Source organism: Myxocyprinus asiaticus, chromosome 4 (assembly GCF_019703515.2).
Source record: "Myxocyprinus asiaticus isolate MX2 ecotype Aquarium Trade chromosome 4, UBuf_Myxa_2, whole genome shotgun sequence".
Classification (NCBI taxonomy): domain Eukaryota; kingdom Metazoa; phylum Chordata; class Actinopteri; order Cypriniformes; family Catostomidae; genus Myxocyprinus; species Myxocyprinus asiaticus.
Window position 1 is genome coordinate 21,227,170 of NC_059347.1, and position 18,576 is coordinate 21,245,745.

At 36.8% G+C, this 18,576-nt stretch overlaps 1 protein-coding gene across 6 annotated transcripts in view; it reads right to left on the bottom strand.

The window, feature by feature from the left end:
- ptar1 (protein prenyltransferase alpha subunit repeat containing 1) overlaps positions 1-4,674 on the bottom strand; it is a 110,377-nt gene extending 105,703 nt beyond the window's left edge. For 4 of the 6 annotated variants that reach the window (XR_007897012.1, XM_051696047.1, XM_051696044.1 and 1 more), the window contains exons 1-4: positions 4,580-4,670; positions 1,386-1,555; positions 1,129-1,195; positions 467-571 (exon numbers count right to left, since the gene is read on the bottom strand). Coding sequence is in view for 5 of the 6 variants with exons in the window: in XM_051696047.1 (XP_051552007.1) it covers positions 467-571; positions 1,129-1,195; positions 1,386-1,555; positions 4,580-4,665 (428 nt within the window). In the remaining variant the exon portion in view is untranslated. Of the gene's footprint in view, positions 1-466; positions 572-1,128; positions 1,196-1,385; positions 1,556-4,579 lie in introns of all 6 variants that reach the window. The other 2 variants (XM_051696045.1, XM_051696043.1) reach the window with 2 other exon arrangements.
- Positions 4,675-18,576: the final 13,902 nt, after the last annotated feature.

The following is an 18,576-nucleotide window of genomic DNA, read 5'->3' on the forward strand; positions in this document are numbered from 1 at the left end:
AAGAAACACAGACATTGGACAACAGATAATTGGAAAAGAGTGTTATGGATCTTAACCCCATTGAGCTTTTGTGGGATCAGCTAGACTGTAAGGTGCGTGAGAAGTGCCCGACAAGACAGCCACATCTATGGCATGTGCTACAGGAAGTGTGGGGTGAAATGTCACATGAGTATCTGGACAAACTGACAGCTAGAATGCCAAGGATCTGCAAAGCTGTCATTGCTGCATGTGGAGGATTTTTTGATGAGACCTCTTTGAAGTAGTTTAAAAAAATTTCAAATTGTAATAGTAATTTTTCACGTTATATAGCAGGTACCTTCATTGGTTTTGCATGTAAGCACATTATTCACATATATTTAAGTCATAGTTACCAATGATTTGGTTAACATTTCATCTTGATTCTTGCCTCATTTACACTAAAATTAATTTTAGACTAAATGAAGGATTACTGAATGATGACTCTAACCTGTGTATCCATGTTTCTGGGCTTTTAGGATGCTTGGTTAGCGCTAGTTTGCCCAAGTAAAGGTCCTTCTCAGGGTTTAACACACCACACTGTAAGAGCTCTTTCCTACAAAACATTCAAGATCATTAACGTAAAAGGAATTCACAGACTTATCAAAACAATCATAAAATTACAGTACAGCACCACCTCCTGGAAAAATCATACAACATTATTTAATCAAACCAAGATTATTGTGCAATTCTGATTAGTAACTGAAAATAGTTTTAACAAATAATTGCCATATACAGTTTTTGCTCAGTCTAGTAAACAGAACAGTAATGAATGCTGTCTTGTTATAACTAGGTAAAGATTACAATTCCTGGTGTTTCAAATATGAAACGAAATCAAAAAAATCTCCCAAAGAATAAGCAATCAATATGGAAAATGATAACTCTCAATTTAAAATTAATAAAAGAAGCATTTTATATAGCCGCAGTATTTTGATGTCCTTTTCCAAAATCAGAGACAACTTTCTAAATACAGCAACGATGATACATAAAAGTGATCAACCAACTTCAGAGCCATGAAATTTGATACGGAAGAATTGTCAGAAGAAATAAAGATATTTTTGTTTGTTTTAGCATTTTTGTTCAGGTAATGAGAGTATAAAAAGCAAACTGTACCTGACATTCCAAGCTGTGGTAAAGTCTGGATTTAAGAGAAGCAAAGTGCAGGTTATGTCTACCACTGCTGAAAGAGAAAGAGAGAGAGAGAGAGAGAGAGAGAGAGAGAGACAGAGAGATCAGTTTTCTAGAAAATTCACCTATTTTTCAGCATAACTGCTATGAGCTGTTGTATGAACAGCAATATTTAAATAAAGACTGAGGTCATAAGAATGTGAGCTGGCTGAACAAGATAACCCAATAAACCTTTGTCCTACCTTCCCGGTCTAGCCACTGCTTTCTCTGCCTGTAGAGCAGGAGTTTATTATGTACATATGGTAACAGAAACTTGACACACCAACTCTCCACTCCCAGCTTATTCTCCACCAGGACGATGGGGCTTCTGTTATATCGGGCCTCTGGACATGGAATGAGTCCGATTTCATCACTGTGATAACATTGCAAAAGCACAGACAAAAACAAAGAGAAAGTCACAGGACTATTCTGAGAAACCCTGCCAAAAACTAAAAGGCAAAAGACAAAACATACAGTCCCAAACATCTCGGCTGACACCGACTCATTACAGAGGTCTCTCTTTGGCAGAAATAAAAGGCTGAATTAAGAGAAGGTTTAGGGACAGGTCACTGACTTTTATGGATCACACAAATAAGAGTCTAGATAAATGACACAATAATAATTCCACTGTGTCTGAAAAGCTTTTTGTCGATGTAGTAGTTAAATGGCTAGTTCACCCAAAATGGAAAATGCTGTCATTATTTTATCACCCTCATGTTGTTCCAAACCTGTAAGACTTTCTTCCCTGGAACACAAAAGGAGATGTAAGAATGTTAGGAACTGACAGCCTCGTTCACCATTCACTTTTATTATATGGTTAAATAGCGCACCATCAATATTTTTCAAAAAATGTTCTTGTGTGTTCCAAGGAATTTAGTAAGTCATACTGGTTTGGAAGGACTTGAGTAAATGACAACAGCATTTTTATTTTTGGGTGAACTATCACTTTAAATGAAGAGTTCACCCAAAAATGAAAATTCTCTCATCATTTACATGCCAGGGGTGAGTGATATGACCAAAATCTCATATCACGATCTCAGTAATTTTAAATCACGATAACGATATATAATACAATACAATAAAAAAAGAAAAGAAAAAAAATCTGAAGAAAAAAATAAATAAATAACATTTGGTTAATAGAATAAATAACCATAATTGAATGGCTAGTTTTGGGAAATCTAGTCAGTAAATGAAATACTTTTTAAATGAAAACTACTTTGCCTTATATAATTTTCTCTTTATTTGGAACTTGACAAACAGTCAAAGTAAAAAATAAAAATAAATAAATAAAAACTGTCAAATTAAAATTTTTAATTAACCTTACCATAATACTTAATTTCACATTATGCCACATTTTAGTCTGATATGTTGTTGACCATTATCATTACTATTATAATAAAAATTCCTCAAGAAACTCAAGATCTTTTCAAAGCAATGCAACAAAGAAAATAATACATAATTTTAGTAAAACAAATACCCAACAAAAATAACACCTTGCAAAAAATATATATATTATATATATATATATATATATATATATATATATATAATAATGCATTAATGCGGAGCGCTTCTTTTGGCTTTCATAATATTCTTTAGTGTGCTTCATTTTGAGGCGGTAAAACTGATTACGCTACAGATGTCGCACCTGTTTTAATAACAAGCTCCTCTACATTTTCTTGACTTTTTTATCAATCATATCAGCAATAAATCATCAAATGATGGAGAAGTACAGATGCGCGGTGTGGTCAAGCGCACTTTCGTCCAGGTGTCTGGATCACAGTGACACTGTCCCGACGGAGTGTGTCAGATCACTGTGGACTGCTGCATCCTCCGTTATATCTACAGCGCTTAGAATCGGTCCGCAAAATCAGAATTCCACGTGCAAATATGTTTGTGGTCGCGTTTGCGCACTTGCCTGATCTGCATAATCCCTTTAGTGAATTGGGCGCTAAACATGCATGCGTGCCTTTTACTGGCAGCAATTCACTCCCCACTCAGTCTCACGTGAAGGCCTGTCCACTGATAAATACACTCACTCCGCGCACATGGATATTTACATGTCGCGATATACATGATGTAGCAAAATCTCTGTCGACTGACACTTTACATCGTCGCCACGATATGTGTCATATCGTCCAGCCCTACCTCATGCCATCCCAGATGTGTGTGACTTACTTTCTTCTGCAGAACACAAAGATTTTTTTAGAAGAATATCTCAGCTCTCTTGGTCCTCACAATGCAAATGAATGGTGCCCAAAACCTTGAAGCTCAAAAAAGCACATAAAGGCAGCATAAAAGTAATCTATACAGACTCCAGGGGTTCAATCTAAATCTTCAGAAGCGATTTGATAGGTGTGGGTGAGAAACAGATCAATATTTAAGTCCTTTTTTACTATAAATTTCCACCTCCACATTCTTCTTCTTTTGTATTTTGGCAATATGCACAAAGAATGCCTACTGGTCAGGGCTGGTAAAAGGTGGAGATTTATAGTAAAAAAGGACTTAAATATTAATCTGTTTCTCGCCCACACCCATCAAATTACTTCTGAAGATATGGATTAAACCACTGGAGTCTGTATGGATTACTTTTATGACGCATGTATGTCCTTTTTGGAGCTTCAAAGTTCTGGTCACCATTCACTTGCATTGTATGGACCTACAGAGATGAAATACTCTTATAAAAATCTGTGTTTTGCTGAAGAAAGTCATACGCATCTGGGATGCCATGAGGGTGAGAAAATGATGAGAGAATTTGTATTTTTGGGTGAACTATCCATTTAAATGCTGAGATGAAAATAATATGCAAAGCTAATTGTAGGTCAGCTACCTATTATAAAGTCAACATTAAACAGGACAGATGTTTTGTTTGTGGATTGAACAACCTATAGGAGTGACATAATTGGATAAAGCAGAGCTGCAATGTTGCAAACGATGGGTGATGGACAAATACGAAGAACTGTGATATTAGTAAATAAACGTTAATGTTTTTAGTGTTTGCAATCGGTGCGCGCTACGCCCTTCAGTTACTGTCCAACGATTCTAACATTACACCCATGCACAGAACCAGCACCAGCTACATGACAAGCATGCACAATAACCCAAGACTCCAACAACGCCAAGGGGTTATTCAAGAAACATTCAGCGGCTGTTTTGAGCCAGAAACAAGTTAACGTTTAACAGCCACCCATATAATCGGCGAGGCTGCTGTTGGCCTGCGGGTTATAAATGGTTAGGTCAAATAAAGTAGCCAGTTAGCCAGCCAGCCAATGCCTGCGCAAGTTAACCAGGCTGCTGCTGCACTGTTATCTCTGCGTCTGAACGCAAAGATATAAATCGCTGTAAAGCATAGATGGACGAATGCATTATAAACAGCAATGCGAGTGCACATACGTACATGTTTGGGTTTCTTTTGAAGGCGTTATTTATATCTTTCAAAACTCTCTGGACCAAGACATCCACCTCCTCTTCCGACTCAGCCATTTTCAGAGCTCGAGTGACGTCATCGTGGGTGACTCAACCTCATCCGGGACATTTCACGATGCGTCCCCCTTATCAGAGACCTTCTACCAAGGGGCCTACAAGATTAGCTTTTTTAAAGAAAAAAGAAAAGGGGGGACAAGTCGATTTATTTATTTATTTATTTATTTATTTATTTTTAATCAACATTATGCAACAAATGCTGTTGATTGAGCTTAAAGGAATAGTTCACCCAAAAATGAAAATTCTCTCATCATTTGCTCACCCTCATGCCATCCCAGATGTGTATGACTTTCTTTCTTCTACAGAACACAAATTATGATTTTTAGAAGAATATCTCAGCTTTCAAGGTCCATACAATGCAAGTGAGTGATGATCAGATCTTTCAATCCCCACAAAGCATTTAAAGACAGCATAAAAGTAATCCATATGACTCCAGTGGTTAAATCTGTATTTAGAAGTGATATTATAAGTATAAACAGATCAGTATTTAAGTCCTTTTTGCTGCCTTTATATGCTTTTTAGCTTCAAAGTTTTGGTCATCATTCACTTGCATTGTATGGACCTACAGAGATGAAATATTCCTCTTAAAATCTTCATTTGTGTTCTGCAGAAGAAAGAAAGACAAACACATCTGGGATGGCATGAGGGTAAGTAAATGATGAGAGAATTTTCATTTTTGGGTGAACTATATTGAACCTGGATTATAGGACCTTTAATGTCATTATTGTCTGTCTGCCTGTCTGTCTGTCTGCCTGTCTATCTATCTATCTATTTATCTATCTCTGTCTGTCCGGGATAACATGCTAGGTGCAATTTTCTCAGCACAGTATCAACCACCATACAGTACAATGGAAGGGGGGATGCCTTCTGTTTAGTACTGCAGTACCTTTGTTTCAGTAGATGTGTGATCATCATCATGTAGCTTGAATTATTCCAACACACTTCTACCACTGAAAGGTAGGTGCATAACCGTGGTGTTTAGTGGGGACGGATTGTTGTTACAGGACTGCCAGTAGAGGGAGACCTATGGTTTTTGACCCTGGTCTGGTGTGTTGAGACGGTTATCTGGAACAGTAGGCTTCTCTTGATGGCTTAGAAATTAATATTATCATTCCAGTTTGTGTATTTAGTTTCGCAGTTGAGTGCATACAAATATCTGACATGACTCAATAAAAAAAGTTAAATTATATATTATAGATAATATTTCTATAAAATATACTTGACATTAGATAATATATTCCACTTATATTGTTGAGCAGTTGAATGTATTTAAATAGTTTTATGAAGTTGTTATTGTTGTAGGCACATCACTCTCATAGATGAAGATGTGGGGAAAGTGAAGTTCTCATGAGATAGTTCAGTACTGCTGAGTTAAGATGCTAAATCTTTCCAAATCCCAGGTTTATTATTAGCCTTAACCAATAATATTTATCACACAAAGTTCTAAAAGTCTGAGATTACATTCCATAATTTATCATGCAACTACTCCTGCAAGTACTGTTGACCCAAATGCAAAGCTAAAAGAACTGTGCCACATCAGCTACATCTTCTGGATCTCTTCTGTAACCTCTTGTAACCTTTTGTGCAATGAGTGGCACGTTCAAAAAACATTTTTTTGAGAGGGTTGTAATGTGAGTGGTGATATGATAAATGCTTCATGTTGTTTCGCAAACATAAAGAAAAAGGAAACTTCATCTAAAAAGATTAGCTTTTATCTTAACCTTAATAGATTTGACTGATTTGGATCTTCTCTTATGGGGGTGTTACAGTAAATGCTGTTGATGCACAGGGTGCAGATCCACCTGTGGCTATCCATTTTCAGGGAATTGTACATATTTGTTGAAATACTGTGTGTTAGTTATAGGTTAAATCACCTTTTGCAAATACTGAAATTAGTTGATAATATAAAAAAAAAAAAATAATAATAATAATATTTGGCAAAAGAATGTAATGACTAAGGTCAGTCATTACACTTGATTCCCCAAAGAGGTGCAGATAAAGCTGCACTTCAGCTATGCACATTCTTATGCGCAAGGATAACTTAAATGAATTGAACAGGATCTTACTTCACCAAAGGAAACACTAATCACCCTAAAGGTGACTTTACATGAAACAGCACTGTAAAATGTAATAAGCTGACTTTACTTTAAAAAAAGTGAGGAAACCAATTGCCTTAAAAATCAAGTAAATATATTTATTTGGCTCAAGTAAAGTGGACTATTCCTAGTTCACTTTACTTGAGCCAAATAAGTACATTTACCGCCAAATAAGTACATTTTACTTAGATTGTTTATGGCAATTGGTTTACATGCTTTTTTAAGTAAGGTTAACTAATTAGAATTTACAGTGAACGAATTACAGTAAAACAACATCAATAATAATAAAATGAGCTAAAATCTCTATGAATTCTTAATAACAACTAATTAAATGCTCCAATAAGTTCCTTTTTACAAAACAACCATGCTTAAATTATTCAAGCACAAGGGCTTACGTATGTGTATTCCACACAACCTCAATTCTGTACTTGATCATTTGAGTTAGTAGTACTTAAAATATTAAAGTTTTTCTCAATCGCTTTGGCACAATCGTCAAACGACTATTAAACTTAATCAAACTATATGACTAACTATATGAACATTAGGTGACTTTAGTCATTTGTAATTGCTTTGGAAAATGTATTGAGTAAGCCTTGCAGATCAAAATAGTTTGCATTCATTTGCTATTGAATGATATTACTCTCAAATGCAATTATACACATGTTCATTGTGTAAATCCCTACATGCTAAATAGAACAACCAACAATCACAATAACCTGTCACACATATATTAGATACATAATAGTTATGTGGTATTGTTGTAATAATTGTCAGATGGATAGACTTAGGCTAGATGGGGAACAATTCAATGTCCTCACAATTTAGAGCAATGTATGTACAGGTAAGAATTCATCATTGTACACTACACAGTGCTGTAATCTCCTTGTCTTTCAGTATTGACAAGTACAACCTGTATATGCAGAATATGTTACACAATGTGGGATATGTGTAACTGTATGATTTATAATATCTATTGTTAATTATTTTCTAAATTGCTAAATTGCTTTACTCTCTTTTATAGAGAGTGATGGAGCTGGAGGCTGATGAATCCCCACACATTTTTGTGTATGTTGATGAGGCAGGATTCAACTTGACCAAAGTCAGGAGATGCGGCCGTAATATTATTGGTCACCGAGCCACTGTTGATGTGCCAGGCCAGCGTGGAGGGAACATTACAATGTGTGCTGCCATATGTGGGAATGGTGTACTCAGCCACATTCCTATCATTGGGCCCTATAACACACAACGTCTCAATTTCCTGGAAACTCTTTACAGGGATCTCATTCCTGAGAATGAGAGGGGGTTGGTAAGAAATGACTTGCCAACCTATGTTATAGTTTGGGACAACGTAAGTTTCCATCATACTCCCCATTCCTAAATCCCATTGAGGAGTTATTTTCTGCATGGAGATGGAAGGTCTATGATCACCGTCCTCATGACCAGTTGTCCTTACTGTGCAATGGATGCTGGTTGTGAGGATATCACAGCAGATTGTTGTAGGGGGTTGCTGTATCATGCCATTGCAAGGGAGGATATCAGGTGATGAAATGTTGTGGCCAGATAGAGAGGAGAGACTGGAAGACCCATGAGGTTGATGAACTTGCAGCATATTTTCTTTTTTCTTGCACATACTGTAGTTCCTGAATTTTGCTGTTGTATATATTTTTTTCTGTACAAGCTTTCTTTACATATTTTCGGTTGGTGTACAGTGTGTACATACAATGATGAGAAATGTTTGAATAAATGTTTTGTTGAAAGTATAGTGTGTGCCATGACTTTTTGACAACAATACTATTCAGCTGCCTACATATACAATGTTAGCAATTGGACAATATTACATAGTGGGTAACTATCACACTTTCAGAGTACACTGTCATTTGACAAGATGTCTTTGAATTTTGACTGTTTTGGTCTAAGCAATGATAAAGGAAGGTTTTGATGACAATGATTTATTCATTGATGGATTTATTTACATTTGAAACATGAGTTCATTCTTTTGATTGAGTAATCACCTTTTGCAGGTCATATAGAGTGGTGTGCTGAATGTACCACGTGATGTGAGGATTGTACTTAAAGTTTTGACAATTGTAAGTTTGTTTCAGTTAATGTGCCAAATCGATTGAGGAAAAACTGTAATTTTATGGATTTTTAAGACAAAGAAGTTCAAGGAAATCACAATTATTCTTTTACCCTTATTTATTACTCTAAGTTCACCTTATAATTCACTGATTCTTGAGATAATGGAAAAACATGTCTTATACAGAAGTAATTTTTGTTAAAATTCAAGATATTAATAATAAAAAGAATACTGGAAAAGTTACATCTAAAGAAAATGTTTGTACTCAGCATTTCTTTCTTATATTTGTAAATAATTTCATTGTAATTTTTTAAAATGCCTGCTCTATACTTGGAAGCACATGTAACTTCACCTGTCCTCAGCAAGCGGTCACAATGTTAAACTGCCAAACAAAGCATTTAAAAATCCAACAAATTCATAAATTTAAATATCAAATGAAAGGCAGGGATCTGTAAGATATCAAACAATACATAAAGCAAACTTTAAATTATATTTTCCATAAAAATCAAATTTGTGTCCTCAATTTGTGTCAAATCTGTCAGATTTATTTTAAATATAATCCTGAATAGGGCTGCAACTAATGATTATTTTGATAAATTATTACTACTTGATTAATCATTAGCTCTTAACCGACTATTCAGCTTGTGCCTTGACATAAAAGGTTGTATTAAACATGCTTACAAACAATAAAGAGGACAAAATCATCTTTTAAAAATACCTCTAAATGACATTCACTGAATTAAAGGAAAAAAATAATTTTGATTACAGTTTTTCTCAGTCGCTTTGGTACATTTCTCGAATCATCCTTAACATTTGCAAACCAGTAAGTGCATTTCTTGAAACAATTCGTACAAACAGCACCACACAATGGATTACCTGCAAAAGCCTGTAACTTGCGCAAAATCATTAGTTCATCTCTCAAAAGTAAATATTTATGTCAATGAACATATCAGGGCCATCAGAATGACAAGTCATTGTGTCACCGTTCACAAACAAGATAGTCAAAATGCTTAGCCATGTTGTCAGTATACTCTGTCATTATTTCCTGATGTAAACTATAACTACGGTTTTGATGGCAATGACTGATAATGCACAAGGCTGCACTTTTTTCTGTACGGCATATATCAATTTCAACAGTACAATGTTACATATTACTGTATGTGGGATATCGATTGCAAGAGATTGGACAGGATTCATATTTACGCTTTTACTGTTGGTCTGTCAACAAATTACAGTACAATGTCATTGCAATACAGAAAAGAAAAAGACAAGACTATTTTACAGCACAAAGGGAAAAAAAAATACAAAATTAGAAAGGTAAACATAGGAAACACCCCTTAGGCTGAACTGTACATGCAGCACTGTATGGGGAATCACAGTGCAGTCTTTCTACAGCTCCTGGCATCCCAGTCTGTCAGACCACAGATTCTCATCCACATGCAGCATGGAAAGAATCTTTTGCATTTACATTACATTTATGCATTTGGCAGATGCTTTTATCCAAAGTGACTTACAGTGCCCTTATTACAGGGAAAATCCCCCTGGAGCAACCTGGAGTTAAGGGCCTTGCTCAAGGACACAATGGTGGTGGCTGTGGGGATTGAACCAACAACCTTCTGTTTACCAGTTCAGTGCTTTTGTCCACTACGCAACCACCACTCCACACCACCACTTTTGGAATGTCTTATCCAGCCTCTGCAGGCGTCTGCTGTGATGTCCTCACATGCTGCATCCATGGCAGCCAGCAGGGTCATCGAAGCATGTGGCTGGCGATCGTGGACATTCCACCTCCATGCTGAGTAGATCTCCTCAATTGGGTTAAGGAATGGGGAATTGGGTGGGAGGAATTCCATCAGAATCATATAGTGGGTCACAAACCATTGCCTGATGGTGTTTGAGCGATGGAAACTCGCATTATCCCAAATTACCACATACTTTGGTAAATCATCTCGAAATGGACCCCTCTCTTCATCAGGGATGAGATCCCTGTAGAGGGTCTCTATGAAGATGAGGAGATTCTGTGTGTTGTATGGCCCTATAAGGGGAATATGAGTTAGCACACCATGCTCTGAAATAGCAGCACACATACTGATGTTCCCTCCCCGTTGGCCTGGCATATTGACAGTAGCTCTGTGGCCGATGACATTTCGACCACGCCTTCTGCTTTTGGCCAGGTTGAAGCCAGCCTCATCCAGATATATGAAGTTGTGAGGTGGTTCACTTGATTCCAGTTCCCTTATACGCTATATCCCAGAAAATAAAAAATTTGTTTTATGAATAATATGTATTTTTATTTTGACATCTAATGTATACATATTGCATGTTCTTTTCTACAGCCATAGCAAATGTGTACAGGTCACAACTTTCTGTACTGTATATCACTATACAATGTTGTACTGTTTACTGTAATTACTGTATGCACATAGATGTTACTGTACATACTGGGACCGTAGCTCCTTCACTCTGTCAACATTCCTTTCAAATGGTACATGGTACAGCTGTTTCAAGCTCATGTAGTGTCTTTTCAGCACCCTGTCGATAGTTGAGATGCTAACAGATTGGATGTTCAACAATATTCAAAGACATTGTTGTCTTTTAAAATGGCATTATTTGCTCTGACCATGATGCAAATAGCCTCCTCCTGTTGAGGTGTGAGAGGGGGCCCTCTGTCACCCTGTGAGGTAGTCTTGCAGTCCTATGTGGGAAAAATACAGTAATGCAAAACACAAGATTAAAGGGAAGATTTCAAAAAATATGTCAATTTGCAAATATACACACACACACACACACACACACATGTGTGTGTGTGTGTGTATGTTTGTGTGTTACAGTATGTATCTGTATAAAGTATATTTACTGTATACTGTAAAATGCAAATGGAATACTGTAATATGAAGCATTACAGTAAGTATACAGTATTACAATACAGTGCACACTGTTGGATTACATACCTGTTCTGTCTATGAAACGTTTGAATGATTGAGGACATGGTTGTTCTCCCAACATTCGGCTGCACCCTTCGACCAGCCTCAGCCATTGTAAGGCCATGATTGAGAACATGGTCCACGATAGTGGCCCTTATTAAACCAAGACATGCCTATGTCCTTGGCCTCTTCTACCTCTTCCTCTGTTTTGCCTCCCTACCCTTCCACCATGCATCCTTACTCCTCTTCTTCTTCCCGGCTGTTGACCCTGTTCATTTCCTTGTTGTACTTCCATTGCCAGAAATTGTAACACTGTGTTTTGCTCTGTCTAAATATGCTTGCCAATTGAAGGTTCATGAGATGCGCCTCTGAGCTATTTTAGAGTACTGATTGATCATTGGTTGATCTAATGCTTCACACATTCCCCTTCATTTGTGAAAGTCAAGATTCATATGAGAGCAATTCATCAATTCGGGACACATTTACAAAAAAAAAAATCTAATAGAAATGTATAGAAAATATGCTTGACAGATTATGACAGCTGGTTCAACCATTTTACATTTTATGACTTATGCAATGAACTAATGCCTAGATATTTTAGGGGGTAAGACTATTCAACAGAGAACCAGTATAATATATTTTGATTAACATGACATAAGCAATTGATAACGTAGGAAACAGCAGACGGTTGTACATAATCAATTGCATGAATGTACCAAAGCATTGGCAATTTGTTCAAAAGAATGAGAAATTGCTTTTATGATGTGCACAAGTGACTAGATGATGTAGAGTTTGAACAAGTAGTTTTGAGATCAGTTGTGACCTCACTGAACGTAAGGCATTGCTTTAGTGGGGTGGTTTATAAGGGTTCCAATTTTATGTTTTTAAGTGTATTCATAATAAATTTGCCATTGCAGGTGCGGTGTGGCCCTGTAAAACGCTAGCTGCTGTTTTTTCATTCCTGTTTCTTTACATCTGTTCCTGCGTGCGAGTCATTCATTGTTTGTTTAGCCAAACTTGTTGCATTTGTCTTTTTTCTGCATTGTACAGTGCAAAATATTAAAGACAGTGGGAAAAAAATACCTCATGTTAATTTTAATAAGTTCGTACTGTATGTTGTTCCAGAAATTAAAACTCGACAAATACACATGCAAAAAATATTTTATAATGAATGCTTGCCAAATAAGAGTGATCTATAACAAGTTGGGCTCAGGTGCATTAAGTGAAGCAGAAAATCAGATCCAGATTGGGTTTCATGGTAATAATGTGGGAAATTGTGCTATAAAAGTAACTTAACTTACACTTACATTTACACCAGCACGTACAATCCACATTAAGTAGAACTGAAACTGGAGCTGGCAGGTCCAAAGATGTGAAACTAATGCTGAACTTCTACCTTATCTCCAGAAGCTGTTGGCTCGTTATTCGTTTGACATTCGGTTTCTGCTACCCGCACTCTCTGGAACTGACAATTTTACACAATATCATTAGCACAATTAGGTTAAAGAATATATGACTATATCATACAGGCATAAAACATTGAACTCAAATGGTCAGCGCTTGTTGTAGCTGGAGAATTGTGTCTAAAAATGCTCCGATGGGCTTTCATTAATTAGCGCTTGTAAGGGACCGTCTCTGTGTGGTTGTTGAGCCACCAAATTTAAATTACACACTTCAGCTTTAGTAGGACGGTGCCCTTAATGTAGAGCTTAACTTTGAGTTCCAAAGGAACAGCATATGCTTCATGTTTAAACAGTTTCTTCCCATGCTTCTTCTCATTTTTAACAGGAAGTAGAGTTTGGAAACTGGACAGGGAATTTCCTGTGTGCATTTGTAGGCAATTCACATAAAAAAGCATCCATGGATTTTTGGAGCTGTCAGCATCATGTAACTAAATATAAAAATGTTGTTCACATAGTAAATGTAGATTGCATCCTGCGTTCTGTTTTTCATGGTACCCCATGATTGACAGGAAACCTGATTAAAGAGAGAACCACTTTCAGTTGACTGGCCTGACAGATCATTGGCAGAATGTGAATGAGGTTCTGACCTAAAATCCTACACATGCAAAACTACTGCTTCATATATTACATATATATATATATATAAGAGAATGATTTATATTATATTTATATTAATACTCTGATATTTGGTCAAATCAGACTGCAATGTCCTTCACATATCCTTACAAACAGCATACACAGCTGCCTTATTAAATTACAGCACAGTTAATCTTTCCTTTGGTATCAAAACTCTGAATCGGTTTAATAAATGAATGCTTCAGCATGCTCTCAAAAAACAACCCAGCTTTGCGCCGCTGGTCTTTACATTATCTTACATACTATAGGCCTGCTAAATGATTTTCATTCAAGGTGGATCTTGTTCTCTTGCCACACAAATGCAAGGCTTGTACTGCACATGTCCTGTGGCTTTAGGCTTATAGAATTGTTTGTTTCTATGACAAATGTGTTATTATACAACATATACAGTAAGGAATCATGACATAATTTTCCACTGCATTTAATTGGTATGTCTTTTTTTTTTTTTTTTTTTTACATTTTTTAAGAGAAATATACAATATTATTTTAATTGTGAAGCATTCTTGTAACTTTTGGTTAACTAAGCCCTTCTACAAGACTTGGAAACCATTCAGACCAAACACGTTCTTGCACTGAAAAAAAATACAAAATTAAAAAATAAACAGCAAATAGCAGAAGAGATCTCAAGATGCATTCTTAACAGTCAAAATTCTTTTTAACTTGATAAAATAACTTTTTGATGCTGAAAACACAGCAATACGTGGCACAATGGTAAAAGATGTCCAGCACTAGTAGCACGTTTACATAGGAAAACTGAAAAAAAAAGCATGGACAGACGCAAAAATGTGTTTGGTGTGAACAGACCCGTATTCACATGACACAGAACCAGTTGAACTTTCTTAAAGTTACCTCTCAAAAAAGTAGCCTTTTGTTTCAAATGATTGCAGGTAAATATCCACTTCATCCAGCTGAGTTTTCTTCAATATCCTGATACGGTTTTACTGAGTGAGGAACCACTGCAAATGATTCAGTGAGAGAGTCCAAACAAATCTGACTAATTGCAAATCAATTTTGCCAACACGTTTGGTTAATTCACTGAAAAGAATAGACTCAAAATAATGATTCATTCATGAATCAGGCACCATTATTTTGATTCTACACAGTCGACAGAAGTACGGGAAACACGTCAAGATTGCTGATATTGTCAGGGTCATGGTTCACAAGCAGGAAGGAGGAACCAAATGCAGAAATGAGTGAAACAAATGACTTTCTTAAAAGAAAAAACAAACATGAAACAAACTCTGAAGTGGGAGAAAACTTGTAAGAAAACAAATGGAACAAAACACAATAACACGCTGAATAACTGATACACAAGATAACTGACCAGATAGAGGGGTAACACACAAACACTGGCCAACAGACATGGGAACAAAACAATCTGACAAACACAAGAGAAAAGGGAGCGCAATATATACAGGCAAGGCACAAGAGGAAACAGGTGAAGACAATCAACATAACAAGGACTAAACTAGGGGTGAGGCCAGAGGGAACAAGGGGGCAGAGTTGGGAGAGCACATGACAAACATAAACACTAGACTAAGCCATGTGCTCATGGCGGTCGGCAGTGGGCTCCTCCACCTCCTGGTGGTCAGCAGCGTGAACAGTCTCAAGTGTGGAGCTCCATCTCTTCTTCCTCCTACGAGTGATGGGAAGAGGGGCTGCAGCATCCATCGTCGGTGAGGGGGCATCGTTGTCCTCAGGTTGGGATGAAGAGAGAGAGAGCCTTCAGAGACACAGGCTGAGATAAAATAATCCCACTTTAAAGCCAATTTTATGATCTCAGTATGACTCCCCTCTTCACCCCCAACAGGAATACAGGACTTGATGGGTTAAACCAGGCCTGCCACAAAGAGGTCAATGAAGCATTCCTGGTTGACTCCCTCACTGACTAGTTCCCCTGATGGAGACCAAAGAGCTTTTTCAGTTTTGGCAGGTCTTTGGCAAAAAAAAAAAAAAATTCCTGCTGGGTCCATCAGGAGTTGGATCATTATGTCACAGTATGCAAGCAGGAAGAAGTGCCCAAACACAGAAATGAGTGAAACAAATGATTTTATTAAACAAAAGAAAAAAAACAAACAAACAAACATGAAACACAAAACTCTCACATGGGAGAAAACTTGGGAGAAAACAAATGGAACAAAACACAATAACACACTGAATAACTGATAAACAAGATAACCAACCAGATAGAGGGGTAACACATGAACACTGATCAACAGAAATGGGAATAAAACAATCCGACAAACACAAGAGAAAATGGGGCACAATATATAAAGGAAAGGCACAAGAGGAAACAGGTGAAGACAATCAACATAACAAGGACTAAACTAGGGGTGAGGCCAGAGGGAACGAGGGGGCAGAGTTGGGAGAGCACATGACAAACATAAACACTAGACTAAGCCATGTGCTCATACATAACACAAACACACACAGACAAATAACCAACAAAGACAGAAGGGCAGACAGAGAAGGATCATGACAGTTAGTTAGAGAATTGTCTTGAGCAGGAGAGCTCATGGTATATTTTTTGAAAAGACTCGACTGGTCTCGGGGTTAAGTCCGAGTACACATCTGTTCGAATCTGAGTCAACACCGAGTCCAAATGCTTCTGAGTCCATGACAAGACCAAGACCACAAAAACATGGTTTAGAGACTGAGTTCAGTCTCAAACACTACAACTGTCAATGAAAAATATTCTGCTTGCATGCTGATTAATACAAGAGTTGCAAACTGTACATAGATTTCAAGTTCTTTTTATGGATTTTGTGGAAAACATGAACGCAAAGGTTGACTTCTTGAATCACAGGTCTCACAGGAGGTCAAACTGCCTGAAATTTAGAGGTGCAAGGCTTGTATCGTTTGTAAAAATTGATTTATATGTACTCAAACCATTAAAATGTATTTAACTGCCATCAATGTAGGTTTTAAAAACAAAGACATATCTATTGTCATCAGGTTCTGAAGCAAGAGACAAGTCTCAGTAAAGGCCAACAAGCAAACATAAAAATAATGTTTAAGTTCTCTAATCTGTCTCACACCTCAGTGTCATTTGACAAATCATAAGAAAAATATGTGTCTGATGATGTCATGGTGGTTTGGAACAGGTAAGTTGCTATGGCTGGTGAGCTCAGCAGCTGTTCCCAGCAATTCAAGCTCATTTAATGCTTTGGCAACAATAAATTACTAGGCATTTAGTCTCCAGCCATTTAACGGTGCCTGTGCTACCAACTGCTCTTTGAGTGAGAAGCTTTTCTATGCTAAATGATCAAACAAGAAGCCAGGGTCACCGGCACAGGGTGACCATTGTTTGATTATGTAAAGTAACATGCAGACATGGGTGTGTGCTATGTCTTCAACCTAAATTCATTCTTCAAGAAGATTGTATTTATTTATTTTAGCATGGGTCCATCTATGAAATGTAGATATGAAGTGCATATTTTAGATAAGTTCACAGCAGTGTTAAAGGCCTTTGTGTCTATGGGTACTAGATCCTTAATGTGGATAGACTACTACAAACTAAGTTAATTTTTTTAATTAATTAATTTTATTTAAAAAAAAATAATAAAAGTGGATTATTTATTTATCAATATTCACACATTATACACTTGCACATATACAGTGAAATTCTTTTTTTCCACATATCCCAGCCAAGCTGGGGGTCAGGGTGCAGGGTCAGCCATGATATGGTGCTCCTGGAGCAGATAGGGTCAAGGGCCTTGCTCAAGGGCCCAACAGTGGCATCTTGGCAGTGCTGGGGCTTGAACCCCCAACCTTCTGAGCAGTAATCCAGAGCTTTAACCGCTGAGCCACCACTGCCCCTTAAAGTTAAAGGTGGAGTAAGACTGTTGATATTTGAACTCAACAGACAAACAAACAAACCCATTCCTTCAGTGCTCCTTCAGAAGCTCCTGCCTCCAAATTCATGCATGCACAATAGTGTTGTGTGGATCGGTCCGATCCACTTTGTTTATTTACCCATTCACAGTGCCAGGGCTGTGTACAAACACCTGATTTTTTTTCAGCGCACACACAGAACGGACAGCTAGTGGACCGTGAAAAGATATTCGTGGAATTTCACAAAAAGTGTATTGGATTAAAATTACTTACTCTACCTTTAATATATAAGTCAATATCTATAGTTTCAGGCATATTTGAAATGTTAAGTTCATATTCTACAGCGTCCATAGAATTTTTTTGTCATAATTTTATTGTTTTATAAAATAATTGGCCATTACAGAACTATACATCTCTTGCTCTCTTGTGTCAAAACTGCTCTTTGACTTAAATGAGATTCCTTCATCTTGAAATAGTACAGGAAACTGAAAAAAAAGAAGGAAAAAAAAAAACTTGATATGTTTGTTTGCAGAGTGTGAGATATGAAGTTAATTACAATGGTCAGTACCACTGGACTGAATATCCTAACCACATGCCTTTCTTCACTGATGTGAGTACCTGCCAGTGGAAACACAATAAACATGAAGACACATCTGTTTTATTTTCAAACAATTTACGAAGAGATAATGCTTCATTGATGTCAATGCTGATTTACCCATTTAAAAACATAATGATGTACTGTACTTATGTAATACATTCAAATCATGTGTGCCTTTCCACAGTTTAAAGACTGGATAAGTTTAAACCTCTAGAGCATTCAAACAACACTTTCTATTATTTGAAGATTTTTTTTTTATTATTTCCTGTTGTTAGCTTGAACC